The 27,458-nt window shown below is 42.4% G+C and overlaps 1 protein-coding gene across 10 annotated transcripts in view; it reads left to right on the top strand.

Annotated features, from left to right (window-relative positions):
- The window catches only part of LOC136835009 (5'-3' exonuclease PLD3-like), a 185,688-nt gene that overhangs the window by 83,082 nt on the left and 75,148 nt on the right, over positions 1–27,458 (top strand). For 5 of the 10 annotated variants that reach the window (XM_067098027.1, XM_067098031.1, XM_067098023.1 and 2 more), the window contains one exon: positions 6,712–6,814. In XM_067098027.1, the coding sequence (XP_066954128.1) occupies positions 6,712–6,814 (103 nt within the window). Of the gene's footprint in view, positions 1–6,711; positions 6,815–6,895; positions 9,097–27,458 lie in introns of those variants that run through there. The other 5 variants (XM_067098030.1, XM_067098028.1, XM_067098033.1 and 2 more) reach the window with 5 other exon arrangements.

The following is a 27,458-nucleotide window of genomic DNA, read 5'->3' as shown; positions in this document are numbered from 1 at the left end:
CCGCAGTGTCGGGGATAACATACTGTGGTTCGGCTGGGGGTGGGTGAGCCATTCCCGCCAGTATGTTATCATGACTGGCCAACTTCTCAGAGATTTTATTAAATCTCGTATCTAGGTCCTCTGCAAACCGCTTATAGAGCTGATTTGCAAAGGCCTCTCGTCGAAAGCAGGTTGGCGAGGAGGGCTTGGTTTTGCAGCCCTCTTACTCGCGCTTTGCTGGAGGAACCAGATTGCTCCCGGAGGCTACAGGTCCTGAAACCTTAGCCTTGACGGGGGAAGGGCGATGCCTTCTTGGAAGTCGAGGACTTGTCAGCATTTCGCCTTCCATGAAGTCTTCAACTTCAACTTTGGGGATAGCAGACGGAGCTCTATCACCCAAGGAGGAAGACTTCACAAAACCTGATTGAAAGAAGAGATGGATGAAGCAGGGGAGTCAAATAAAACAATGTGCCCCAACAACCTCACTTACCTCACCACTTACCACCTGGTCCTGCTCTATGTTCATCGGTTCCAGGTTAAGATCCAGTAATTCACATCCTCCGAGACCTCAGCGTAGAGGATATCCGCTTGGGGTGGCTGGGTCTCATCCTGGATTTGCTGGATGATAGGGGAAGGTCTTCAGGCACTGCGGCCGCCACCCGTGCGGTCGGGCAGAGCAAGTCCTCAAGGAACTGGCCGAGGACGTAGGGGCTTCCCTGACGGAACGTTCCTGCCAAACCCAGCCACCCAGGCCCGGAGGGATTCCAAGGCAGACTTCTTGGAAGCTTCGTCCGCCTGTAAGAAAACCAACAATTAGCTAAGAACGAAAACCATTCCGGGAACCTCATAAACAATATACAATATGAGGAGCATAAAGCGGGAGTAAAAAAGACTGTCACTTACCGACTCATCCTGGACAGTTGTGCAGAGAGCGAAGCAAACCTCACAACCATCAGGGGTGCCAGACAACCAGGTCATCCAGTCGGACCGCACAACCAGCGTGGGTCCGCAACCACGTGACCGTAAAGGTTGTTGGAGGGAGGCGGTGCACCCCGGCCCTCACAGCGAACAGTCTGTAAGTAGAAAAGTACATGAACCTCCCACCCTAAGCAATCTAAAGCTGGCAAGGGCGGGAAACTCAACTACAATTGGAATACTCCGGCGGAGAAGAACTCCCTTATCATAAACTGGGCCAATAAGCTCCAAACTACATAGAGTGGAAGGTAAGGTTTTCCAGACCCTGAGTACTCCGGGAATGAAGGAAAGAGAAACCAGGAACTAACCATAAGGGCTGCCAGTAAAATAACTGATGCGGAGCCCCGGTATAGGACCGGACTCAAAATATATATATAATATATAATAAATAAAGGAGAGTACTCCTGTAGATAAACAGACTTATCTAAAAACAATAACAAAAATAATAACAATAACAAGTGATGGTAAAACTCAAGAGAACGGAAGGATCCGCTCCTCTATAAAATGAAAACCTTCCGCCCTTACTTCCCGCCGGAGAAACAAGACGGGTAAAATGCTCGGAGATGTTCATAACATAGGCTGAAGCAATATATTTTATCAATCAACGTAGAACCCGACGGGGAGACGAGAGGAATGGATAGTGACTCGAACACGTTCGAGTAAACGAACCACCAACCCCAATACAGCGATGCTAGGGACGATATGGGAGGGAGCATAATCCCTCAACCAACAGGAGAAGTCCCTGAACTCGGAGAAAACGCCATCTAGCGTCACCCACGCGAGTAGAGCAAGGCTGAGAGAGGAGGAGGGGGAGGGGAGGAGAGGCTACCAGGAAGGAACAGGAGACGGGGGAAAACATATCACCCGCTCAACTGCACCATACCTCCCAGACAATGAATCCTGGAAGGGTAATCTACAACTGGAAGCAACGCAACCTGATAAGCCCGACTCCTACCTAGGCGAAGCCTAATATGGACCTAACCTAATATAGGCTAGGAAAAGGGAGGAGTGCAGAAGGGAGGAGGAAGCAACAGGAGAGAAATTTTGTGCCGAGAACCAACCGGGATCGAGAATGGCTGGCAAGGGGGCGACTAGCCTAGAGGAAACACATCCAAAGAACTTGATTCCCCAAATGGAGGAAGAGAACTAAGGGGCTCACTCTGCCCACCTAAAAACGATCCCGGAGGAAACAGCAACCAAAACTCCCTCAACCTGAACTCCCCCACCCAGGGCAAGGGGATGGAAGCAAACAAGCCTACTCCACAGGAAATAACCATCACACATAAAAACTAAAATGTGCTCAACAGAGAGCGAGCTGTTACCTCGGGAAGCGGTTAGATCTGAGGCTGCCGTCCAGCACACCGAGGTAAACCACCCAATAAAATAATAAAAATAAAACTAAAAGAGAGCACCATCTTCAAGCAAAAATTAATTAGCCTAGCAAGACCAAAATAAACAGGAACCCAACCTGGAGGGGGTACCTAGACGGGCATCACTCCCACAAAGGCCGATAGGCCAATTGAACGTAATTCATAGGGGGAGCCACCGCAAGGAACCACCAGGAAGGGAACCAAGGGGGCAAAATCTATCTATAACGACGAGGAGACAACTCCAACTGAAAAGAACAGAAGGAGTATATATATATATCGACATGGCTGGCGGGGATATATATATACATAATAAGATCTCAATATTTATGAAAATACGAGACATATATATACAGCCATAAAAAAATAGAACAAAACCCCACAAGAAGATGGTACTTAACTTTGAAATGGTAAAGCTGCTCGACGCCATCACAGATGCAAGAAAATTCAAATAAAATGAAGACGAGCACACAAAAGAAACATAATTCACGTGCTAGAAAATGGAATGAGGTAGGTGGCGCTGGTGTATATCCTGGCGGGTGTTGGTGTGGGGGCTGTAACGGCTCACCGCTTCTGTTCCGGGATTTTGATAGGGAGAGATCTTTCGAGTAGGTTTCGTGGTAGTGGTATTTCACTCACCCCCTATATACCGATATATCTTCCTAGAAGATCGACTGGGGTAGTAACCCCAGCTTTCCTGAAAGCTCTTTTCTCTGGTATATCTAGCAATGTTATACCTAGAAATTCGTGCTGTAATGGAATTTCACCGCTGACATAGGACTGAACTCAGAAAATATATAATATGTTATATATATGTGTGTGTGTGTATTAATTAGATGCTATTTAACAAGCTATATATTTTAGGTGTTCATCCCTTGATAGAGGCTGCCTGACAGTGGTTCTCAAAGCTTCCAAGAGAGTAATACGGAAGGAACTTGCTTTCCACGTAAATTCTGGAGCAATGGCATGGCTTGGCTGTTCACTCATTAATATCATATAAGAATGCTGGGTACATTTAAGAAAGTAGATGAGCAAAATAAATTTATGTGATGTCATTAAGAACAATTACGTTCACTAGATATTTGTGTGATTACGTGATATTGTAAGAACTGGGGTATGAGTGACATACTGGTTGGGTGTTTGCTGGTTTATTAGTAGCTCCTTACTGAGATAACTGTTGTTGTTGTTTTAGATTTAGCTGGCCTTGTGCCAGCACGGGCTCTTGCTTCTAGAGCAGCCCGTAACTCTATGTTGATGATGAGTCTGTGAGATGGGTAGGTTAATGAAAACTTTATTATGATACATGAGTGATTTTGGTGGGGGTGAATTTTGAAATGAAAAGGTTTAACAGGCAAGGTTGCAACCTCTTTGAACCCTAAGGTACCCATCAGATGAGGATAAAGTACGATAGCAGTGAGTGTTGGCTAGTGGGAGAGGCCAACAGATGGAAAAAAGAATTGAGTAGTAGGCACAGGTAGCTAGTATGCTAGTTCCTGGTGATCTAAAGCCATATTCCTTGTCCGGTCCTAATTCTTGTGTCTGTATGTGTTTTGTGTATTTGTTTGGTGTTGATTGTGATGGATGGAATGATAGGGGAGGGAGTGATTTCTAAAAGTCAGCATCTAGAGATGAATGGTATGGTTGAGTCTGATTTAGGAATAGGAAAGGAGAGTGGGTGGTTAAAGGTATGGATTCTTTAGAGTTACCTTGGTGGTGGGTAGGAGCATAAGAAGCCTGCAAATTCATGGATGTTTGTCAGTATGTGCTTTGTTATTTGGGTAGCTGTTCTTTCATTACCTTCATAACTTGTTCTTAGCTGTTCTGTTTCTGTACAGTCAAGAAGGTAGTGTTCCAAGATAACTGTACAGAATCTTCGATGTTATTGACACGTGCGAGCGGTAATGTAGCGTCTACACACAGGTAAAACAGAGATAAAAGGTTCAGACATCTGTGTTTGTCGGCAGACAAACAAATGGCGATATCAAGAGACATGATTAACATAGTGATGAAACATATATCAATGGAAAGGCCAGGAAATTCTACATATGGCCAATTGCATGAGATTCAAGACAGATTAATGAATACAATGCTGTAGCATATATGTGAAATGGCGAGACGTTTGGCGTCTTCACAAACAGAAACATACACACAGTTTGATACAGAAGATTCGTTGGAACATTATGAGTACATGATTAGAATGCTTGCATGGCAATGCAAGTAGTGGTGATTGTACATACATCAAGACAACAGTGGTTAGGGAGAAACAGACGGAAATATTGTATGGTTGAAATCGCGTTCCTGTAGAGAAAGAAAACGAGACGCTTGCTTTGTCCTGTCCACTTCGATGATGACGATTGACGAACACACGAACACACACGTGTTTGGAAGAGGCAGCGTCGGGCTCTTACAGGTGGCTCTTACAATATCAACTCTCTCCCTCTCTCGTCTTGAAAAAATGGGTTGTGGACAGTGAATGTGATTTTGTAGCAATAGCATCGATATTTATTTTCAGTCACTGTAACGACAGTATCAATTGATGAAGTGGAAATTCCGCAGTAATTTTTAAAGATTTTGGACTTATCAGCAAAATCGTTAACGAAGCTACTCATGGTTTGATCAGACAGTTCACCGTACCTACCCTCGGAACAACTTCAACCTTCTTCCAACCACCTTTCGTTTCACCATTCACCTCCGTCTCCTGTGTCAGTCTCAGGAGCCAAACGACACTGCATGATGATATTGCTCATAATTTCCCTCCTCTAAAGCGTTTTATACAATCCTAAGAAAAAACACTTATAAACCCATTTTTCACGTTGCAGATTGTTCACACATTTTTTTTACCAATGTAGTTTAGTTTTTACGAAATAACGTAAGTAAATATATGTAACCTGTTAACTGGTAAGGAGACGTCTGCACCAATCAGCTAATAGTATTACTACTTAACTACATAAACAAAAGCGGCGTTGCCATGTACAATGTCTCGTGAACTCAAGGGGTAAAAGAAATCATTTCCCTGACTGTGGAACATTGGTTGAAAAAATGGCTATTATTCTTATAAGGCATAGCAGCAGATGCCCAAGATATTTACACCTTAAGACAAGAAAATTCATTATGAGGATGATGAACATATTCTTGGTACAAAGAAGTAATACGAACATGAAAAGTTTCTGCTTAAAATGAAGGAAAGAACTTACCAGTGCTGAAACATTACAGTCAAACCCCGGTATTCATGGGGGATGTGTACCACTACCCCTGTGAATAGCTAAAATCCACAAATACTTGACACCCCTCAAAAAACGCTTATAACTGCCTATTTTGATAGTTCAAACACCAAAAAACCCTCTAACAATGTTTATACTGTACTGTAACTGAATATTTTAATAGTTTTATCACAAAAAGTGTTTGTAGTCACAAAAGTGAAAGAAAAATACAGTAATTTGTGAACATTTCTCTATGAAAAATACAGCGAATAGGTGAATTTTCCGCGAATAACGTGTACGTATATATGTTCCACAAAGAAATCCGTGAATAGGTGAAGCCGTGAATCCGGAACCACGAATGTGCAGGTGTTTACTGTATACCAAATTTGTAAATCTTTTTCTTTGAATAAGGTGGGAGTTTTGAATGGGGTAGTAGAAAGGAAAATATCTAGAACTTGTGTCTGATGCATTAAACTTGACTAATTATGGAAGTCAAATCCAAACACATTCTTAGGGTCAGAGTCAGTTAAAGTTAAATATATCTTAGTTTAACCAGACCACTGAGCTGATTAACAGCTCTCCTAGGGCTGGCCCGAAGGATTAGACTTATTTTTACGTGGCTAAGAACCAGTTGGTTACCTAGCAACGGGACCTACAGCTTATTGTGGAATCCGAACCACATTATAGCGAGAAATGAATTTTTATCACCAGAAATAAATTCCTCTAATTCCTCATTAGCCGGCCGGAGAATCGAACTCGGGCCTAGCGAGTCAGTAGAAGATGACTGAGCAGCATGAAATTGTAGGGAATGACAGAGGCAGGCTGGAACACAAGGGAATAAGAGATAAAGAGTATTGATTTACCAGCAAAAGCATAAATATAAGATGAAGTTGATTGAAGAGGATTACTTATAAAGAGAAGGAACAGAGTAAGTGAGAAAGCAACATCCTTATGAGTACTTCTAGAAATGTGTAAGGATATTAAGGAGAGGATGTTGAAATGAGATAACCTTATAATGAGTAAATTAAACCCACAAGCAGAAAGTTTAGGTAGTAGATCCATATTCAGCTTATCAGGTCTTTATTAGAGATTTCAAAACCAATGGAAGATTCTTGGAGGTCCTGAGAGAGGATGAGTAAACGTCAAGATATGAATATTTTTTATAAAAATACAAAATTTTTCTCTTGCAGCGATTATTTGTAGTGCCAGCATACACAGAAGAGCAGAGAGAAATTCCATTTGGAAGAGTGAATCATAACAAATACATGGTAACTGACAATACTGCCTATATTGGTGAGTACAGCTTTGCTTTTAATATACAGTTTAATGTAAGTGCTATGTGTTTAGTTTTTTTTAAGCTTTAACATTTTACAGATAACAAAACAAAACATACTACCCACAATTTGTCTTCAGATGGATCTCTGTCCAGCTTAACAGTAATTACAAAGAAAATACAGCATCATCATCCTGTTAAGAGCCCGGTGAAGCAAATTAAATCTATGAACAAAAGTTTCAAAACAAATCCAGTGATTGAACATGCCCATCTGTGCAGTACATGCTAATCCTACAGAAGTCAGTTTACTTGTAGAGGACAAAAGAATCAAGTGGCTGAGCTAGGTTGACACATGCTTATGATTCCATAAGCCCTTGGTATTTTATCGAATCATTCTTAGTGTCTACCAACTAGTTAACAGATCTAGTGATTTCCAGACTTACAAACATTGAGATACTGTGTTTTTCAAATTTCATTTATTTAGTTAATTTTGTTTGTCCTTGCACTTGTGATGTCAGTAATTATAGTACAGTACTAAGATTTTCATTGAACTCTTGTGTACCAGAAATAGTTTCTGAAGTATTTTTTGCCACAGTTGGTTTTTAGTCTGATTTCTAATTTGTTTTGTAACAATTGACTGATGATTTTATTTTTGTTACTGTGTGAAATTTGATTTCTAATTTGTTTTGTAACAATTTACTGATGTTTTACTTTTGTTACTGTGTGAAATTTTTTGTCTAACTAGCATGTTCTTTGGGCTAGTTAGTGATATGGTTTTAAAAGTGTCAGCATTGTTTTCTTTGACGGACACCGTCGATAATTTCATTCAGTGTTTTATTTCTGCTATTTATTAGTACAGTAATAATTTCTTAGTTACTGTATACAGTAATAGTAAGTCCTTGCCTTACTCGTCATCCTTTCAAAAATTGTGTCATTCTTTCCTTTTAATTACCTCTGTATGCATATTGAAAAGTGTATAGGATGCAGTCTTATCTGAGATTACATAAATATTTATTCCTCTTTATTTTGTAAGTTTTTTCACAAAAAGTTTTGTATCCACATATCTACAGTATTGGTTTTTTGTACCTAAGATCTAACCAAGCTCATAGTGGTTATTGCCACGATCTGCTGTTCAGAAATTTAGTACAGCGATCCCTTGATGATCTGCACTTTCCTTACCTGACTACACCCTTGACTACCCCATTCTCACTGCAGCCTTGCATATTACTAACTACAGTAAATAGCAAGAGTGAAAAGAAGTCACAAGCTTGCAGATACATGTGTGGAGTGAAGATCAAAGTTCAAACTGCGTGGGTGGGAGTGCAAAAGTACCTCTCCTCCGCCAGGCAAACTAGCTGAGCATTGTACGTACACTGTTTAGCTCACTGAGGATGTGTGCGACTTGGCTTTTGAAGACGGGGTAGGAGAGTGAAAAAAAGGGTAAAATCAATTGAGTTGGGCAATTGGCATATTGAATGGCCTGTCTCTTGGTGTGTTCTCTATTAGTGTGGTCACTGACTTTTGCTGTACAGTGTGTGATCAGTTGAACACTGGAAGCTCTTGCTTTCATTGATGTTTCCTGTGGTCTGCTAAGGCTCATGTTTTTGGTGACTGTTTGTGTGTGTCCTAAGTGGAAGAAAACTGTGTTGCTATCGCCCATGAAGTTGGAGATTCTTGACCAATGTTGATCTGAGTGGATTATGTCAAGGGTGTCCCAAAAATGACAGTTTTAATTTGTATTTTTCATAGCTGACAAACCTGTGGTCTTAGCGTAAGGATAAGAGCTCAATCCTAGGTTTATATAATGAAACATAGTATTTTTTTTATTGTCTTATGATATGATGATGAAATACTTTTCTAGAACACATTACCGGTGTCCGTTGTCATGGTTACGCGGTGTTGCCAGGCGCACACACCTTTAAATGCGTAATACTCGTGGATTTAAATGGCCAATTACAGCTGACTGCTGGTGTAATTTACTTCGCAATACTTTATATATCCAAATCTCAGCGAAAAATGTAGATATTTTCATTCTGTTTGTTTCTGGTGGAAGTACAAGCTTTTTCCTTTCTCTCTGGCATCAAAAACAGAGGGAGAGTTAGTAACCTGGAAACAGTGGCCGTTAAATTGACTTTGTGGTTTTCCCGCCGTGTTTTGCTATAAGTACTCGTATTATTGTGATATTTTCGCTTTTTTGTGTCTGTTATCACATAATGCCTCCTAAGATATCTAAGCAAAAGCAGAAAGCCCAAGGAAAGGCATTGTATCAACGTTTGCTAAAAAAAAGAGAAGAAAAGAAAAATGCCCTTTCATTGTCGTCCTCTGACGCCCAACCAACATCAACAAGTTCAATGCAACAGTCTGACTCTGTGGTTCCTTCAGCTGACGAAATTATTCGTAATGAACGAAAAAGGCCTTTGTATGTAAGAAAAGAGATTTTGCATACAGAAGAAAAATTGATAGACAAAAATGAGAGAATTATTCTTTTGACAAAAAAGAGAATTTGTTCACTTGTGAATGCATTAGTACCTGAATGTCCTGAGTGCAAGAATAAGGTTGAACTACAAACAAAGGGAAACTTATTTGATGTGTATCTATCTGTGAAATGCACCGCATGTGAGAAGGTTTTATTTGAAGACGTGAACTTAGAAAAGGAAAGGAAACAACAGACCCAATTTTGGTGAATTTATGGTGAATGATTCGGGCAATGCTGGCCTTAGTAGATCATGTGCTGTTATGGGGATGCCTAGTAACAAGCCCTAGTTTACATCCAAGTGTGAACCAGAAATACAAAAATGTAATATGTAGAAGAATAGATAGACAGTATACAAAATATAAAAAGCAGAATGTTGAAAAAATTCGTGATTATTATTATAAGAACTTAGGAATTGATTGTGATACCGATGGTATTCTTGACATTGAGGTGTCGTTTGATGGAACCTGGATGAAGAGAGGTCACACTTCCAGGTGCGGATGTGCATTTGTGATAGAATGCCACACAGGCATAGTTGCTGACTTTGTTGTATTGTCATCATATTGCCATTCTTGTGCTGTGTTAGCAGCAAGCCGTAATAAGGGCGAGATTACAGAAGAACTGGAAACTAAGATAAACAATCATAAAAAGAAGTGTAAAAAAAAAATACAATGGAACACCAAGTGGCATGGAAAAAGAAGCTGCTTTGATGATGTGGACACGATCTACGCAAATGAAATTGCGATATACCACAATGGTTAGTGATGGGAACTCTAGCACTTACAAGGCCCTTTTAGAGTTTAATGATAATGAAGGTCCTTATAGCAAAGCCCACCCTGTGAAAAAACCATTTACACAAAAGGCTGGGGAAGCGGCTTTTGAGTCTGAAAATGCAATAGAAAGAGAAATATGTTACAAAAACAGGCAAATTGCAATTCAGATCAGTGATGACATTGCCCGAAGCCATCATAAAAGACCTGCAATGTTATTAAATGCATATTGATGGTAACTGGAAGGAGCTGCAACTTGACATTATGTCAACTTTTTATCACTGCATTAGTACAAATGAGGTACCTCAAAATGGCCATTGCCACTACAAGCAAAAGTATGCTGCAGGAGAGGACTTTGATCATAATTCCATGCTAGTTGCCATTCCAGTGACTGAAGAAGAAAATCTTAATAAAGGTGTGTATGAGGGTCTAACCAGGAAAGAACTTTGGAGCAGTGTCTCAAGCGTAGGACACAGAATCCAAATGAAAGCTTGCATGGAAAACTACAGGTGAAATGTTCCAAGGCAAAGTTTGCTGGATTAGACAAAGGGAAATTTGCTGTTCAGTTGACAGTCTTGCAGCATAACTTCGGCTGTGAAGAGGGGTCTACTTTGGCATGTTTGGGACTTGCATCTACCAAGCACAGCATCAAAGGAGATGCACATTTTGAAGCATTATGGACAACACCAATTCGTCTAAAGAAGAAAAGGCGAAGTGCCAAAGGATCGAAAGATTATGAAGCTGGGGCTTTTTAGATTGCAAACCCAGCTACAATGAGTCTGGTGGTGCCAGATGATACCCTTCTGACAAGTTTTCTTATCATAGAGTAATATCCTAAACACCAGAAGGTGGGTGGGGGGGGACTGGGTACCAGCAATCCTTCTAGAAGGTCCGTATGCAATGTGATTTTTATTTTATTTTATCCTATCTTCACTTTTTAGAGGCCACATAGCATAGGAAACAAGATAACTTACCAACAAACAATAATTTAGAACATAGACAAAAATATTTGTCAGAAAAATGAAATTTGGGTAGTATGCCTAACTAAGGGATGTGCCTATAGCTCATTAGCAATTATTGCAAATGAAAAATTGCATAGAATAACAATTGTTCAGCATGCCAAAATTTACCCGAAAAGAAACTTAACCTGGCCAGTTTACCTGATTTTGCCGAAAGACAATTTCTTTTCAGCGGAGTGTAACTTTTTTGAGTACCAAGTTGATGTGAATGGTGTCACGCAGCACCACTCTCCTGTAGTTCTTAAGATGGCCAAAGTGCGGCGCTCCTCTTTAATTAACAGGGTTGCTAGATTGGGCTACAAATCACAAATTGGGCTACTTTTTACACCTTTGGGCAGATTTCAGTCTGCTACTTGTGACTTTTTGGGCTACTTTTGATTTGACCTGGGTTCTTCTATTCGATTTGGGCTACTTCCATTCATTTTGTATAATAATAAAATAATAATAATAATAATAATAATAATAGTAATAATAATAATCACACCAATGATCTACTGCAATAAATTGGCAATAGTGTATGATTCCACTCGTACAAGTACAGTATGTTGAATGCTTTTAACTCAGCAGATATCTATTGCAACAAGCAAATGATGTAATGTTTTGGTCCGACGTGTATTCTGCACATCTTTTCCGAGTTTTTTATTTGGTTTGGATTACTTCCATTTATAATAATAATAATAGGTTTTATTGAATATTATTGCTGCTTCAGCTGCATTTATTTTGTAGAAGACTTTTTCTATTTTCCTTATTGCGAACTTCTCTTCATTGGAGGTGCCTGCTAACAGCTCGCCAATATATATTTGTCATTTCATGGGGGAAAAGTAAAAAACCTGGAATCGGCTTTTTTATATATTCTATACAGTTAGAATATTATGACATAGTTGCTAAACACTTGTTGCCGCGATGTTTCGACAGACTCTGTTGTCATTCTCCAGCAGGAGCTAGTAGAGGACTGGCAGGTTGCATAGGTCCTTCCGAATTTATACACGGGCTTCAGCGGGGGATCATGGACGGCGAATTTTGATTGGTTGCAGTTGGCAAACTTCAAGCAAAATTTCTGTGGCGAAGCTCGATCCTGACAGATCTTCGCAACCTGGGAATATCACTCATTCCAGCATTCCCATTGGTCTGCCGTTGTGTGATGTCATGCCAACTGACATCATCGGTAGTTTGGCTGCTATTGGGTGGAGGATGAATGATGTCATTATTTACTCTTTCTGAGACAACCCCCAACTACGACAGAAAGAGTAAATAATGACATCATTTATCCTCCGCCCAATAGCAACCTAACTACCGATGATGTCAGTCGTCATGACATCACGCAATGGCAGGCCACTGGGAACGCTGGAATGAGTGATATTCCCAGGTTGCAAAGATCTGTCAGGATCGAGCTTTGCTGCAGAAATTTGGCTTGAAGTTCGCTAACTGCAACCAATCAAAATTCATCGTCCATGACCCCCCACTGAAGCCTGTGTTTAAATTCGGAAGGACCTATGCAACCTGCCAGTCCTCTAGGAGCTCCTGCTGGAGAATGACAGAAGAGTCTGTCGAAACGTTGCGGCAACAAGTGTTTAGGAACTATATGTCATAATATTCTAACTGTATAGAATATATAAAAAAGCAGAAGCCAGATTTTTTACTTTTCCCCCATGAAATGACAAATATAGGCGAGCTGTTAGCACGCACCTCCAATGAAGAGAAGTCGGCAATAAGGAAAATAGAAAGTCTTCTACAAAATAAATGCATCTGAAGCAGCAATAATATTCAATAAAACCTGTTTAAAAGAGGGTCTGTTGCCAAATAATAATAATAATAATAATAATAATAATAATAATAATAATAATAATCACACCACTGCAATATATTGGCAATAGTTTATTCCACTTGTACGTTACAATTATGTTGATGTTCGTAGTAACTTCGTACCTCAACAGTATGTATTGCATCATGCAAGTGAAGTAATGTTTTGGTCCCATGTGTGTTCTACAGTCTCAGCTTTTCCTAGAGTAAACGTTTTGCTTGCCCGTTGTAACAGCTTATACATATAAGGAGGCGTAGGATATTATAAATAACAGATCCATATGGGGTGGTTAAGGAGCGTTTATTCCTTTGGGTTACAGACTACAACTACTGGCTTTCAACGGTGCTGCTGGTGCATGATCAGTTCAAAAATACTATCAGACTCCTGGGCTTCCCCATGATTGGTTGAGGCATGTGCGGGAAGGCGGTGCTTATGACATGTTCATACAAAATTCGCTAACTGTTACAACCATTACCCATATCATGTGTCAATAGCTTTGAGCTATCAGTGATCAGTCACAGTGTTTGTAGTGTTTACAAGATGGGGAAGTGGGCCAAATATGACAAAGTTTTTCAGAGCTCATGGTTAAGAGACCCCCTTTTTGAGAAATGGCTTGAAGAGGTTAAAAGTGATGCAACTAAAGCCTATTGTAAACTGTGCAAAAGTGAACTAAGAGCTCACAAAGGTGATTTAAGAAAACATGGTAATTCAGAGAAGCACAAACAAAATTTTTCGAAAGTATATCCGAAACAAAGCAATTTAAAAGCAATGGCCTTTTTCAAAGAAGACAAAGTCACTAAGCTTGAACTACAGCTGTCAGGTTTATGTTGCGTGTCACTCATCAATTAATTCAATTGATCATTTATGTGATATTCTGAAGAAAGAAATGCCTTGTGCGTCAATTTCTGAAAATATAAGATTACACAGAACGAAATGTACCACATTGATTAAGAAAGTTTTGCCACCAATACTTTTAGAAGAAATAGTTTCAGACCTTAAGGATTCTTCATTTTCCCTAATTATTGATGAGTCAATGGACATTGCATGTATAAAAGGATTTTGACAAAGGAAAAATCTATTTCTGGAGAGGGGCCTGTGTCACCCGGTGAAATAGTCCATTCAGCACTTATTTCTAGGTAATTCCGTTGCTAGATACCAGAGAAAGCTAAATGAAATGCTGGAGTTACTACCCCCAGAGCGAGCTCCACTAGATGGAGTCGTGTATGGAAAAGGGTGAACTACAAAAACACGGAACCTTATCCTATAGAGATTCCCAATGTCAAAAGTCCCAACGAGAGAGGTGCCGATACAAGCCCATGCACTAAAATGGACTGTATACAAAGGCAACACTAGCCGCATTCCATGTTAGCACCCACCTCACTAGAATGAAGTTTATCAAGGGAGGAGAGAATAAAAAACAGGGGTGGGTCACGGGTGACACGGGCCTCTCCAGAAATAGATTTTCCTTTGTCAAAATCCTTTTCTGGATCGGGTCCCGTGTCACCCGGTGAAATAAAACAGAGAAATAAACATCATTCTTATACTATTAAAGACTTAAATAGAAACGTTGAAAACTAGGAGAATTCTACCCTGAACATAAGTAAGGTCCTCTAAGTTCATGTAATGAAAATAATGTAAGTGGTCACCGTCTAAGATCATGAGCTTAGAATAGCACCTGAATAGGCTTGTATTAAGAAAATACTTCCTGCCTAATAGCAGACCCAATGACAGTGCCCCCCCTTTTTAAAGGAGAGGACCTGACAAAATTAAAGGTCCTGTCTAAAAAGCCTGCAAGGAGAAAAACTGGACACAGAAACAGACCTTGTAAAAGGGGGAGTACTTTCCAAGGTGACCACCGAAAATGAGGACCTTCAATGTAGATAGAAAGTTAGGGTGAGGAATTCACAACACTACCCCTGAAGAGGGGAAACCAAACTGATTGGTTCCATAAAGACAAACCAAACTGATTGGTTCCGCCAGACAGGGCAGACAGTACAGGAAAACTAACACTAGAAGCTAAGCTGATTAAAAATTTTTGGGACTTCCTTAACAAGGAAAGATAAGAACAAGGTGATTGTTGGTTACCGAAGCTAACTCCGATACATTACTCAAAGACCAGGAAACCGAATGTGGACGGAGTACTGTTCTAAACGAACACAGACCTTAATTAAAAATAAATAAATAAAAACAAATAAGACAAGTACTGCTGGTTTATTGATGAAAACGAGCTGCTTATAAAGCGGGATGCGGATGTCTGCGTGAGTTCACAGAGACCACTGGTACAAAGATTTACAGGTGACCTGAGGTCAAACTAATTCCCTTACAAAAACAGGAAAGGTTCATACAGAGAACATAGTGATCAACAATGCCTGACATATAACATAACTCGTTACTTGTACATAAAACATGATTGTTTAGAAAGAACATATATACAGTTTACAATTATGATGACAGATATACATACATTCCGATCGACCTTAGGTCGATGAAAAGGCACTGCAGAAAACGGGATGTTCTCTACAGAGAATGCATTGAGCTGGGACTTTACAATACTCCCAAAAAGATGGAGGCAACGTCTGATTAAACCAGGTATCTGCTGGGGCGACGAAGGGGGCCTCTCTTTCTCGATATCAACTGGAGAGGGAGGTTTTTTCCCGGTGTCCTCTGCAGTGGTTTGTTGGGGTACTTTTCCGTCGGGTTTCTGGGTTTTTCGTGGACACCTCGCCTCCTTCCTGCGACCAGGGTTGTTTGAGGGGCCGCATCCTGCAAGAAATCTTGGGGTCCGCCTCCGTTGCCCCTCCAGGAATGAGGGCTGCCGCATCCTGCAAGAAATCTTGGGGTCGCCTCCGTTGCCCCCTCCAGGAATGCGGGTTTTAGACGATCTATTGACACCCAATCTTTCCGCCCATGGATGGATATTCAGCCCGGCGTCTGGAGGCGAGTACCAGGGCGGGGGTGTCTGGTACTGACGTCGCTCAGTAATATTAATCCTCCTGTGCTGAAGGGCACATCCTTCCACTTCAGCAACGTGATGGCTAAAATAAATGTAGTCTGGGGTCTCAGGGTCAGCAGCTTGTCATGGGCGAGGTCCTCATAATCAATCCCGAGCTGTGGAATCGATCTCGATCCTCGAGAGGGCGTCGGCTACCGGGTTCTTCCTGCCGGGAGGTATCTGATGGTGCAGGTGAACTCCACGATGGCTGCGAGGTGCCGCTGCTGCCTAGAGGACCATGCATCGCCCAGCTTCGTGAAGGCATGGACCAGCGGCTAGTGGTCTGTCCAAATTCTGAAGGGCTTCCCCTCGGGAGAACTTAGTGCCGCACCGCCTGGTATGCTGCGCAGGAGTTCGGTTGAAGGTACTGTTGCGGACTCGGTGGGGTTTAGCCTCCTACTGAAGGCGATGGGCTGAGGGGTCCCTCTGATGATCTGTTCCAGGATTGTCTCCACAGGCGACGTTGCTGGCATTCGTCGTCAGCTGGAGGGGAGCACTGGGGTCCTGGTGGGCCAAAGATGTTGCTTTGGCGAGGGCAGCCTTCGTCAGGAGGAAAGCCTTCTGCTGGTCGGGGCCCCACACTAAGGTCTTTGGACGTCCCTTCAGGACCTCCGTCAGGGGGGCCATGGTGTGAGCAATCCCCAGGATGAATCTTCTGTAGTAGTTGACCATCCCGAGGAATTCTTGTACAGCCCTGATGGAGGCAGGGTGAGGAACTTCTCGACAGTTAAGTAAAGTATATCTTAGTTTAACCAGACCACTGAGCTGGTTAACAGCTCTCCTAGGGATGGCTTGACCTTTGACTACGTTGGGCGGACGCCTCCCGGGATATCTCGTGGCCCAGGAACTCCACCTTCTAGACGCTGAAGGTGCATTTGTCAAACCTGACGACAAGGCCACTTTACTGCAGGCGCTGCAGGACCTTCTAGATGTGTCGCAGGTTTCCTCCCTGGATCTGGAAAATATTAGAATATCGTTGACATATCAGACACAGAAGTCCAGGTCCCCAGGACACTGTCCATCAATCTCTGGAAGGTCGAGCCCAGCGTTCCTCAGGCCGAAGGTGGAGAAGGCGAAGACGTAGGGCCTGAAGGGCGTGACGATGGTGGTTTTGGGGATGTCCTCCGGCTCTACTGGGACCTGAAAATAAGATTTTAGTAGGTCCATTTTGAGAATATCCTGGCCCCGTGGAAAGAGGCCGTCAGGTCCTGCATGTTTGGCAGGGAGTTGTGGTCAGGTTCTGTTGCCAGGCTCAGCTGCCTGTAGTCACTGCAGGGCCTCTAGGTGCTGTCTGCTTTCTGCACCATGTGAAGAGGGGAGGCCCATGGGCTGGGCTGGGAGCCTTTTTTGTATATGCCCATCCTTTCCATCTCTGCCAAGGCCTTTCTGGCCTCCTGAAGGCGCTGCGGGGAAGCCGTTGGAACTTTGTGTGCATCGGGGCCCTTTCGTCTTGATATAGTGGTATATCCCATGTTTAGCAGGAGTCCCAGGCATCTGGCGGAGCTCGGGTTTGAAGACCTCCGGGAACTCCTTCAGGAGGAACCATACTAGTGGGGAGCGATGGAACAGGTGGCGGGCTCCCTGGGGCCTGGCGACAAGGGCAGGGACTGGCAGGACTGGGTGTCCAGCAGGCATTTGCAGCTGACGTCGACTGCTAGACTGAAGTGGGCGAGGAAATCCACCCCAGGAGTGGAGTCCTGACGTCCGCGATAATGAACTCCCAGCTGTACCTCTGGCCAAGGATGGAGATCAACAGGAGCTTGATGCTGTAGGAGAGGATGGGGACCCGTTTGCAGCTGTCAGGCAGGTAGTCGGGTCCGTGGTCATCTGCGGTCCTCTCCTGAAGGTGGAAACGCCGAACACATGGCCCAGTGTCGACCAACATCATCCTGCCGGAGATCGTGGTCGCGGGTCGTAGAACCCTAATGGTAAGGGGCTCCTGGGTATTTTTGTTGTTGCTGCCATGGCGGCCTGTGGAGTTGGCTGCCGCCACCTCCGTTTTTTGAAGGGAAGAAAGGGCAGGGGGTCTTTGCACCTCTGGGCAGCTCTCCCGAACCTCCGGTGGAAGTAGCATAGCCCCGCCCCTCCTCTTCTGCTAGTGGAATGACCTTTTCTGCTCAACGGAGTTGACGGGCCCTTGGTGGGGTCCTCCAGCAGGAGGCAGTTGGCGGAGAGTGCGGGTGTGGTCATGCACTTGGCCGCCTTCGTGGAGTCCATCAGCTGCTGCACCAACCTGATTAGGTCCTCGACCAGCAGGGTGTGCACATCCACGATCTGCCCATGGACCTCCGGCAGTAGCTGCCGCAGGAAGATCTCCCTTGACAGACTGATTTCCTTGCACCTGCCGCTGCTTATATTGGAATGACCACGATGCGAGGTCATTCCAATATAAGAGGGGGCATCCTCGGACAGGACATACAAATTGGTAGACCACGTTCTTCTGCTTGCAGGTGGGTTCCTGGATAGGTGGAATGACCACGCATCGTCTGTCAAAAGGATCTCCTGCCACGCCCAGGAGGGTGCCATCATGAACCACGCCCGTGCTACCCACAATATTTCCATCTCCCGCGACAGTATTATACAAAATATAAGTATAATGGAGAGCCGCCCTCGACGTCTGCACCTGCTAGAGGCGCTCCTCATTGCCGAGAGAAAACCAACAATGAATACGACGCAGGAGGCATCGCTCCTACCCACGAATTTAAGAAGAATAATGCAGAACACCCACCAAATCCAACGAATACCTGAAAACGACAACCCTGAGAATGGAGATGTCCCCTGATGAGCGAGGCACCCTTCGTGACAATCCCCGACTACGACAGAAAGAGTAGATAATGACATCATTCATCCTCAGCCCAATAGCAGCCAAACTACCGATGATGTCAGCCGGCATGACATCACGCAACGGCAGGCCATCGGGAACGCTGGAATGAATGACATTCCCAGGTTGCGAAGATCTGTCAGGATCGAGCTTTGCCGCAGAAATTTGCCTTGAAGTTCGCCGACTGCAACCAATCAGAATTCGCCGTCCATGACCCCCGCTGAAGCCCGTGTATAAGTTCAGAAGGACCTATGCAATCTGCCAATCCTCTACTAGCTCCCGCTACAAGAATGACAGAAGAGTCTGTCGAAAACGTCGCGGCAACAATTGTATAGAACTAACTGTATAGAATATATAAAGAAGCAGAATCCAGATTTTGACTTTTCACCCATGAAATGACAAATATAGGCGAGCTGTTAGCACGCACCTCCACTGAAGAGAAGTCCACAATAAGGAAAATAGAAAAGTCTTCTACAAAATAAATGCAGCTGAAGCAGCAATAATATTCAATAATAATAATAATAATATCTTGGAAGAAGACTTCTTTGAGGGAAACTTTGTTGAAAAGAATGGCGCTTGGCCTTCTCAACTTGGCATATAAGTTTCTTCTTTGTTTCAGCAGGTAAATTATAGAGCAACTGTCCAAAGTTTATTTATTATCCCTATGCTTCGGTAGTCCTTACTACCACCTAAAATGGGTGAGTGGTACAAGGGGTATATGCATGGAATATTTATACCTGAAAATGGGATGACAAAGAAGGGGGAGATGGTTTTTGATTGGTTGGTCATATTCATGGAGCTCTCCTGTTGGCTGCGAAGTCTGGCTGACTGATGGGAGCACTGACTGGTTGACACTGCGAGGCTCTCCTTGAGGCTCAAGGAGGAGGTTGGCTGTAGTGTTATCTCAGAGGCGGGCTTATCTGTTCTCCTGACGATGGTCGGCAGGAGGAGGGTTTTATGTAAGAGTGAATGTTGGTTTCCATGGAGGAGGAGGAGGAGGAGGAGGAGGAGGAGGAGGAGGAGGAGGAGGAGGAGGAGGAGGAGGAGGAGGAGGAGGAGGAGGAGGAGGCGGCTCTCCCGCTGATACCACCTGTCAACCATTACCTCTCATCTTACTGATCAAGGCTCCATCAAAGCCTCCACCAGAAGGGGAGACTGAATCTGTCAGTGGTACTGATGAAGCCACAATCTTCCAGGGAAAAGATAATCAAGGAGAACCTTGATTTCAACATGTTTGGCACCAGCAGTTTAACTCCATCTGGAGTAAGGCATGTTCACTGGCAGAAGGCTGGTGGCCGGTGGATTTAAATAGGTGCCACCCTCTTCTTGGGGATAAGGAGATGGCCACCATTACAGTGCACAAGTTTCTTGTGAACTGTATGCTGACGGCAGGCATAATCCCTGTCATGAAGAGACCTAAGGGCGAGGGTAATTTCAACCTTATGATGTTCTCAGAGGGCATCCCAATCCTGCTAGTGTCGCTTCAGGTGTGCAAGTGCTTGCCCCTCTTTTATTTTTTTTTATGTCCAACTGCCAATGGACAAGTTGGTGACAGAATTGCAGTGCATCCTTGGGTTTCTGGCATAAGGGTCATGGAACTGTAGAACAATATCTTGGAAGACCCACTTTTGAGCTTATTTTGCCTTCCCAACTTGGCATATCGAGTTTCTTCATATCAGCAAAGTTGAAAGGCACAATATAAGCTCAGTGGCATGCAGAGTGCCATTCTTTTCAACAAAATAATATTGCAATATCTGAGGTAATCACTGCTTTCTATTCCTTATGATTGCTTTCTTAACATGCTAGTCACAGTTGTTTCACTTCTTACATTTCATATAATTATTAAAACTATGCACAGTTTTCTGCAGCATCCCTACCAGCTAAGCTGCATCATTCTCTTACATGTCTACAGGTTGGAATAGCCTAGAGGTCTACATCTTTCAGCACCTTACCGCACTTCTGGCCTCTCTAAGTCAAGAGCCTGTGATGTTGCATACCCAGCTTAATTAAACTAAGCAACCATTGATCTGTCACTTTTAATTCACTCCCTTTGATTTCCTTAGACTTTGTTGTTCATTTCTAACTGCATCACGATAAAGTTTCCCCCTCATATAAGAACAGATCCTTCAGACAAGCACTGTGGTCTGGGTAAATGACTTTAAAATAAGTTTACTTCTGCTACCTCTATGGCACTTAATGTATCTTTTTATTCTCGTAAAATCTTAACATGACCTTTCACTGTCATTACTAGAGAATGACGACAGTGGTCTGTCCTCAGCATTATGTGGTGGTAAGCAATTATCAGCTCGCCTCAACTGGTTCAATTGCCACAAAGTCTCTCCATGGATTACTTCCTCAACCATCTATTTTAAATTGCAACAACAACAGCCTATCAATTTTAACCCTACTGCTGATGTTATCTCTTCCCAGTCCTCCTATCCATCTACTGTATATTCATTGCGCCTTAACCATAAGCAATCTAAGTATTTGACCTATCCATCCAATTTTGGATTCTTGAAGTTTATTGTTCACTCCCACTGCTGCTGGTATCCATTTTGCAAACTTTAACTGCCAAGAATGACCACCCTACTGGGAGGAGTCAGGCACTCCCAGGGAAGGAGCTTCTCCCATTGAATACGACAAGTACCGCCTACGTCAGAGATGAGAGGGGGGAAAATACTAAAACAGGCCCTTCCTTGATCCCTCTTGTCAGAAAGCCATTCCTCTACTTGAGAAAAGCTTTCGAAGATTTAGAAAGAACCATCTTACGAAGACTAGTAGAATCCACAGGCTGATAGCTCATCATGTAAGACGAGCCTGGAAGAAGGGGAGGATGGAGTTAAAAAAATCCAGGAACTGTTGAAGAAGGCACTTAAGGAGTGCTGCAGACTTATCCTTCTCTCTTTTCTTCCTCAACAGAAGAAATCGGAGATGTCATCAAACTGATCCAGGGGCAGTCAGCGCCGCAGGTTTCTGTAAGAAGATGAAGGATATTATCCAGTTTTTTTGTTTCCAAGGTTTGAGTGCTGGGTCCAAAGTAGAAGAAGACTTATCCGAAGCTGCAGGGCACTTGGAAACTTGATGAAGTTTAAGCGTTATCAGGAGTTCGGCAGCTTCAGGGTGCTCCGACAAAGGAGAACATCCGACCCTCTGCTTCAGGGTGCTTGGCCGCATCAGGGCACTCAGTTTCATCAGGGTGCTGGGCCGCATCAGGGCGCCTGGCTGCTACAGGAAACTTGTCTGCTCCAAGGCACTCAACATGACATCCCACCGAAACAGGATGTTCTGAGGAAACAGGGCACTTTTTGTGAAACTTGGAGCTGCTTGCCTGAGAGGTGTAGAGCTAGAACCTCACTCCTGGCACTGAGAGGAGAAAAATGCTCTGGAGTGTCCAACTTGCTGCACAAAGGTTGAGGACTGAAGGAGGGCTCCCTCATTCTCTTGTAAGGGAGATGTGGGGACGGATCTTTACCCGTGAAGCATCTCTGAGTAGGCAAGAATCCTCCGTAAAAAGATGAAGACAGCTCCTATGAGGTGGCACTTCTTCAGAACTTGACAAAAGTCAATGAAATTCCGAGACGCCTTTTCAGTTGCTGTCTCTAGTCCCAACCTGGGATGTAACAGGTTGGACTGGGGCGACGACTGCCCATGGGCAGACCCCACTGACCTCCCTTGGGCTACGGTACGCCTCCTCCCAGGTAGAGGGGAGTATGGCAGTGATTTGCGCCTAGGAGAATCAGCTGACGCACTTCATTGTTTCCAGTGACTGTCTCTTGTTGCAACCTGGGATGCAACAGGTTGGACTGAAGAGATGACTGCCCGTGGGCAGACCCCACTGACCTCCCTTGGGCTACTGGTATGCCTCCTCCCAGGTAGAGGGGAGTATGGCAGTGACCTGCGCCTGGGAAAATATATTAAAGGGACGAGCAGCCGCCCCTTCCACTACACATCCAGAAAGATGCCTTCCACGCTGTCTGTTGATATCTGGGACCGGCAATGGGCTCAACTGAGGGGGCGAATACCTGTGTGTAATCCTCCAACCTCCCTTGGACTTCCAGTATGTCTCCTCCCGGTGTATGGGAGTATGACAGGTGTCAAGGACTTTCATAATGTTAGTAACACCATCTATTGACTGGATTTGAAGTTACAGTATTTGCAGAAGTTTCTGTTAACGATTTTGTCCTTGTATTTTTCCGTTCCATAATAGACTTGGAAAAATAAATTTTTGTATTTTCTTTAGTCACGTTATAATCACCTAGCCGTGCACTAGGGTAATCCTCGACCCTTGGGGAAACAGTGCATGACCTTAAACAATCCCAGAGCAATTACTGCACTTTTGAAAATACTTGAACTATTATCACAGGTTTCCGTTGTTACATTGAAGCATACGTTATATAAGTGACTCTGAATCCGAAATTCAAATTGGTGTATTATCAAGCGTATGATAAATGTTTAGAGACCCATGAACAGTGACTTGTGTTACGTACTGTGTTGTAAGGTTTATTTTTCTTTGAGCAATTGCCGAGGTATTTATTCGTAACAAGACATTTGGTGATTTATTTTGGTAATTGATATTAAAAGGTGTCAGACAGATAAGTTACTTAATATTTTTGTTGTTCGTTATTTGTTTTATTTCCTTATTTCAATAATCTATCTTTTAATTTCATAATCCATAGTGGTGTTAATATATTAAAATTTGTAATTAAACATTATTTCTAAATTTCTGATTTGATTTACCATACCTAATCACAAATAAGCAGTGCTATCTTTACCAGGAAAAATGTCTTCGGAATTCCCTGACATTAAGTGGTGTGCTCACCAGGGCTAATTTAAATATTTCCTTGTTAATAGTGGCCTGCGTTACTTTGTGATTGGTTTGGTGATAGTAATTTATTTTCTATTACAACATATAAAAGTGCAATTAATTGGAGTTGTGAAATTGTATTTTGAGTATGTGGGACATTTTAAGAATTCGGCTGGAAGGTCGCAAAGTGGGAGACTTCCGATAGTTAATTAAATGTAAACCGAATTCTTGAAACAGTGTTTGTAACATAGTTGTTACGTAAGAGTCCAGCTGACTCTAGAGATATACTGGTTTGACAATTTTAAAGTTATTGTTTTGTACTTTATATTTATTTTTATTAAAACTTTATTGTTGAATCTTGATGCTTGGTGAATGGTTACTGTCATGTAATGAAAGTGTGTGATTGTCCTTTATTCATAATAATTATTTCTAGTACAATTCAGTTTCTGCTTATTGTCATTGTGTAACAGGTATCTTTAATGTTTCTTAAATTAAGTTGCTTGTAGGCAATGGTTAAAGACTGGATATTGTAAATGGAGTCTTATAAATTCTGGAAGGATGAAGGTTTGTCCATGGGACTCTCAGATGAAGCTCTTTTGAACTTTATAGAGAAGAAAATCAAAGATAGTGATGAGCGTGATAAAAGACATGCTGAAAGAGGAGAACGGGCTCTGAAGATTAAATTCGAAGAAAATGATAAGCAGAGGGCACATGAACTTGAATTGCAAAAGCTCAGAGGAGCAACATCTAACCCTAGCCATGTGACAGTTGCTGTGGATACTACTAGACCTCTTCCTTTTTGTGATAATGATGATATCACCGCCTACCTAGTAAGGTTTGAAAAGGTAGCGGTTTCTCTCAACTGGGAGCGGAACTCTTGGTCAGTTCAGTTGGATGGATGGATGTATGATATTTAGGGCAAAAGCCCAGGCACTGGGGCCAACAAGGCCATTCAGCGCCGTAATGGAAAGAAAATAAATTATGTTAAAGTTATGAATTCATGAAGGAAATGATTAATAAATAAAATGAAGTGATGTGACCAATAAATAAGGGTATGAAGTTTAATGAATGATGTGCTATATACAAAAAAAAATTAATGTCATTAAAATTCTACGTGATGTAATAAATTAAATAAAATTAAATATCGTTAAAAATTTTAATACACTTTAAAAAGAGATGATAGCAGAAATATCTGCTTCATCTCCCAAAATATCAGACAGGGATTTACCCTGAAAATATCTCTCTTTGGTTAAAATATCTGGGGCAGACCACCAGAATGTGCTCCACTGTTAGTGTCTCGTCACAATAAGCACACTCTGGAGGGCTGTTTCCTTCTAAAATAAACTGATGGGTTAGACGAGTGTGCCCAATCCTTAATCTCGTTAAAATAACCTCTGATCGTCTGTCAAGCTGGAATGACGAAGACCACGGTAGTACATTATCCCTAATATTTCTATATTTCTTATTATTGGCAAGAAGGAGAAGTCCACCTTTCTTGCCATTTACTTTAAAACATAAGATCTAATGGGACCTTTTAGATCTGTATGAGGCACTTTTCTAAAAGAGGTTTCTGATAAAATACTAGCAGCTTTTCGCTTCCCTGTCTGCCATCTCGTTTCCGCGAATCCCCACGTGAGAAGGGACCCAACAGAAAGAGACTGATTTACGTCGACAATATATACGAAAAAGCCACTCCTGAACTTTTTCAATTAATGGATGAAAGCTATTAAATTTTTTAATAGCTTCTAAGGTGCTTCTAGAGTCTGAGTATATGACAAAATTAGAGTCACTACTTTGAAAAACTAAATCTAGGGCAGACACTACGGCTGTTAATTCGGCAGTAAATATTGATGCAGAGTCAGGTAATTTAGCTGTGTACGCTGTATCACCAAGGATAACAGCGCAACCAACACCACTATCTGACTTAGATCCATCTGTATAAATTTTTGTAAAATTAGTATGGGTAACATCGTGCTCTAAGAATTTTCCCTAATCTCTTCTACAGTGCAGTCCTTTTTGTTAAACAGTTTCTTACATATTGATGCTTCTGGGATAAGCCATGGAGGATTTACAGGATATTCTACTTCCAGGACTTTCTGGGATTTAAGGTGATTATTCCTAACATCCTCATTCAGTCGAATTTGGAATGGTTTAGAAGCTCTTGTACCAGAAAAACTTCGAGAGTCTGTTTCCTTTAGTGCTTGAAAGGAGGGATTTTTGGGAGCACTTTTCATTCTAGCCATGTATCGCAACCCTAGCTCTTGCCTTCTTAGATCAAGGGGTAAATGATCTGTGTCGACATAAATGCTTTCAACAGGCGAAGTTCTAAAAGCCCTGAGCATATTCTCAACCCCATGTTGTGTACAACATCCAGTTCCTTTAGCTTGGTTTTACAGGCTGAGGAATAAATCTGACAGCCATAGTCTAACTTAGATCGACACAGAGAGTCATATAGCCTCAGAAGGGATTTCTTATCAGCCCCCAACTAAATCCAGAGACAACCTTTAAAATATTCATAGATTGTTTAACATTAAACTTTAGGGCATTTATGTGGCTAGCCCATGTTAATTTATGGTCAATAGTCATCCCCAGAAATTTAACTTCACTCGTAAGGAAGGATGGACCCTTTTAAACTAAGTGTGGGAACCTCTTCCACACGCCGGCACCTGGTGAATCTTACTGCAACTGTTTTGGAAGAGGAGAATTTGAAACCATTCTCATCAGCCCACTTAGTAATAGCATTAATAGACCTTTGCAAATGTTTACATACGGACAAGGAATCATATCCTGTGCAGTATATTGCAAGGTCATCGACAAAAAGCGAGCATTTAACAGGGGCGAGATTTTTCAATCACACTATTTATTGCCACTGAAAAAAGTGTTACACTTAAAACGCTTCCTTGGGAACTCCTTCCTCCTGCATAAAAGGTTGGGAGAAGGAGTTTCCCACTCTTACCTTAAAAAGTCTGTCTGATAAAAAGGAATATATAAACCTGACCATTCTTCCACATATGCCCATCTTGTGCAATTGTTTCATGATGCCAATTCTCCAGGTAGTGTCATATGCTTTCTCCAAGTCAAAAATATGCCAATGGTCTGACACTTTTTGGCGAATCCTTGCTGGATTTGGTTGGTCAGCCTCAGCAAGGGATCAAGGGTGGAGCGGTTTTTTCTGAAACCAAATTGAAATGGCGATAGTAATCCTTTGGTCTCCAGGTGCCAAACCAGTCTAGTATTTATCATTTTCTCCATCAGCTTACATACACAGCTGGTAAGAGCTATTGGTCTATAGCTGGTGGCTTGGGAAGCATCTTTATTAGGCTTTTTAACGGGGACAATTATGGATATTTTCCAGTCCTTGGGTAAAATTCCAGTTTCCCATATTTTGTTTATAATCTTCAGTAAATATTTTTGGCATCATCTGGGAGGTGTTTCAGCATTTCATATATGATTGTATCCTCACCTGGAGCTGTGGATTCACTTGAGGAGAGCGCCTCACGAAGTTCTCTTAGGAAAATTTGTAGTTGTATGGTTCAGATTTTCCTGAATCAAACTTCAGACACATTTCAGAATTCCTAATTCTTTGAAATTCTGGAGAATAATTGTTAGGGCTGGAAACTTTAGAAAAGTGTTTTCCTAGCTCATTGGCAACTTCAGTGGGCTCTGTGATTAGAGTGTCATTTTTAATGAGGGCAATGGTGACGCTACAAATTTTCCGCTCAGTTTCCTTATTTTGCGCCACACCACTCTTAGTGGGGTCTTGGAGTTTATTCCATTAATATAGTAAAGCCAACATTCTCTTTTGGCTTTCTTTATAAAAGCGCCGCTGCTTGGCTAAAGCACGTTTGTAGATTAATTTAGACTGAGGGGAGCCACTAGTTTTGTAACGTCTGTAGCATTTCCTAGTCACTTTTCTCAGAATACCACATGTCTTATTCCACCAGGGAACTGCAGGTCTACGAGGTTTGCCTTTTGTTTTTGGAA

Source organism: Macrobrachium rosenbergii, chromosome 54 (assembly GCF_040412425.1).
Source record: "Macrobrachium rosenbergii isolate ZJJX-2024 chromosome 54, ASM4041242v1, whole genome shotgun sequence".
Taxonomy (NCBI): domain Eukaryota; kingdom Metazoa; phylum Arthropoda; class Malacostraca; order Decapoda; family Palaemonidae; genus Macrobrachium; species Macrobrachium rosenbergii.
The sequence above is the reverse complement of the archived record's forward strand: the minus strand, read 5'-3'. Positions and strand labels throughout refer to the sequence as shown.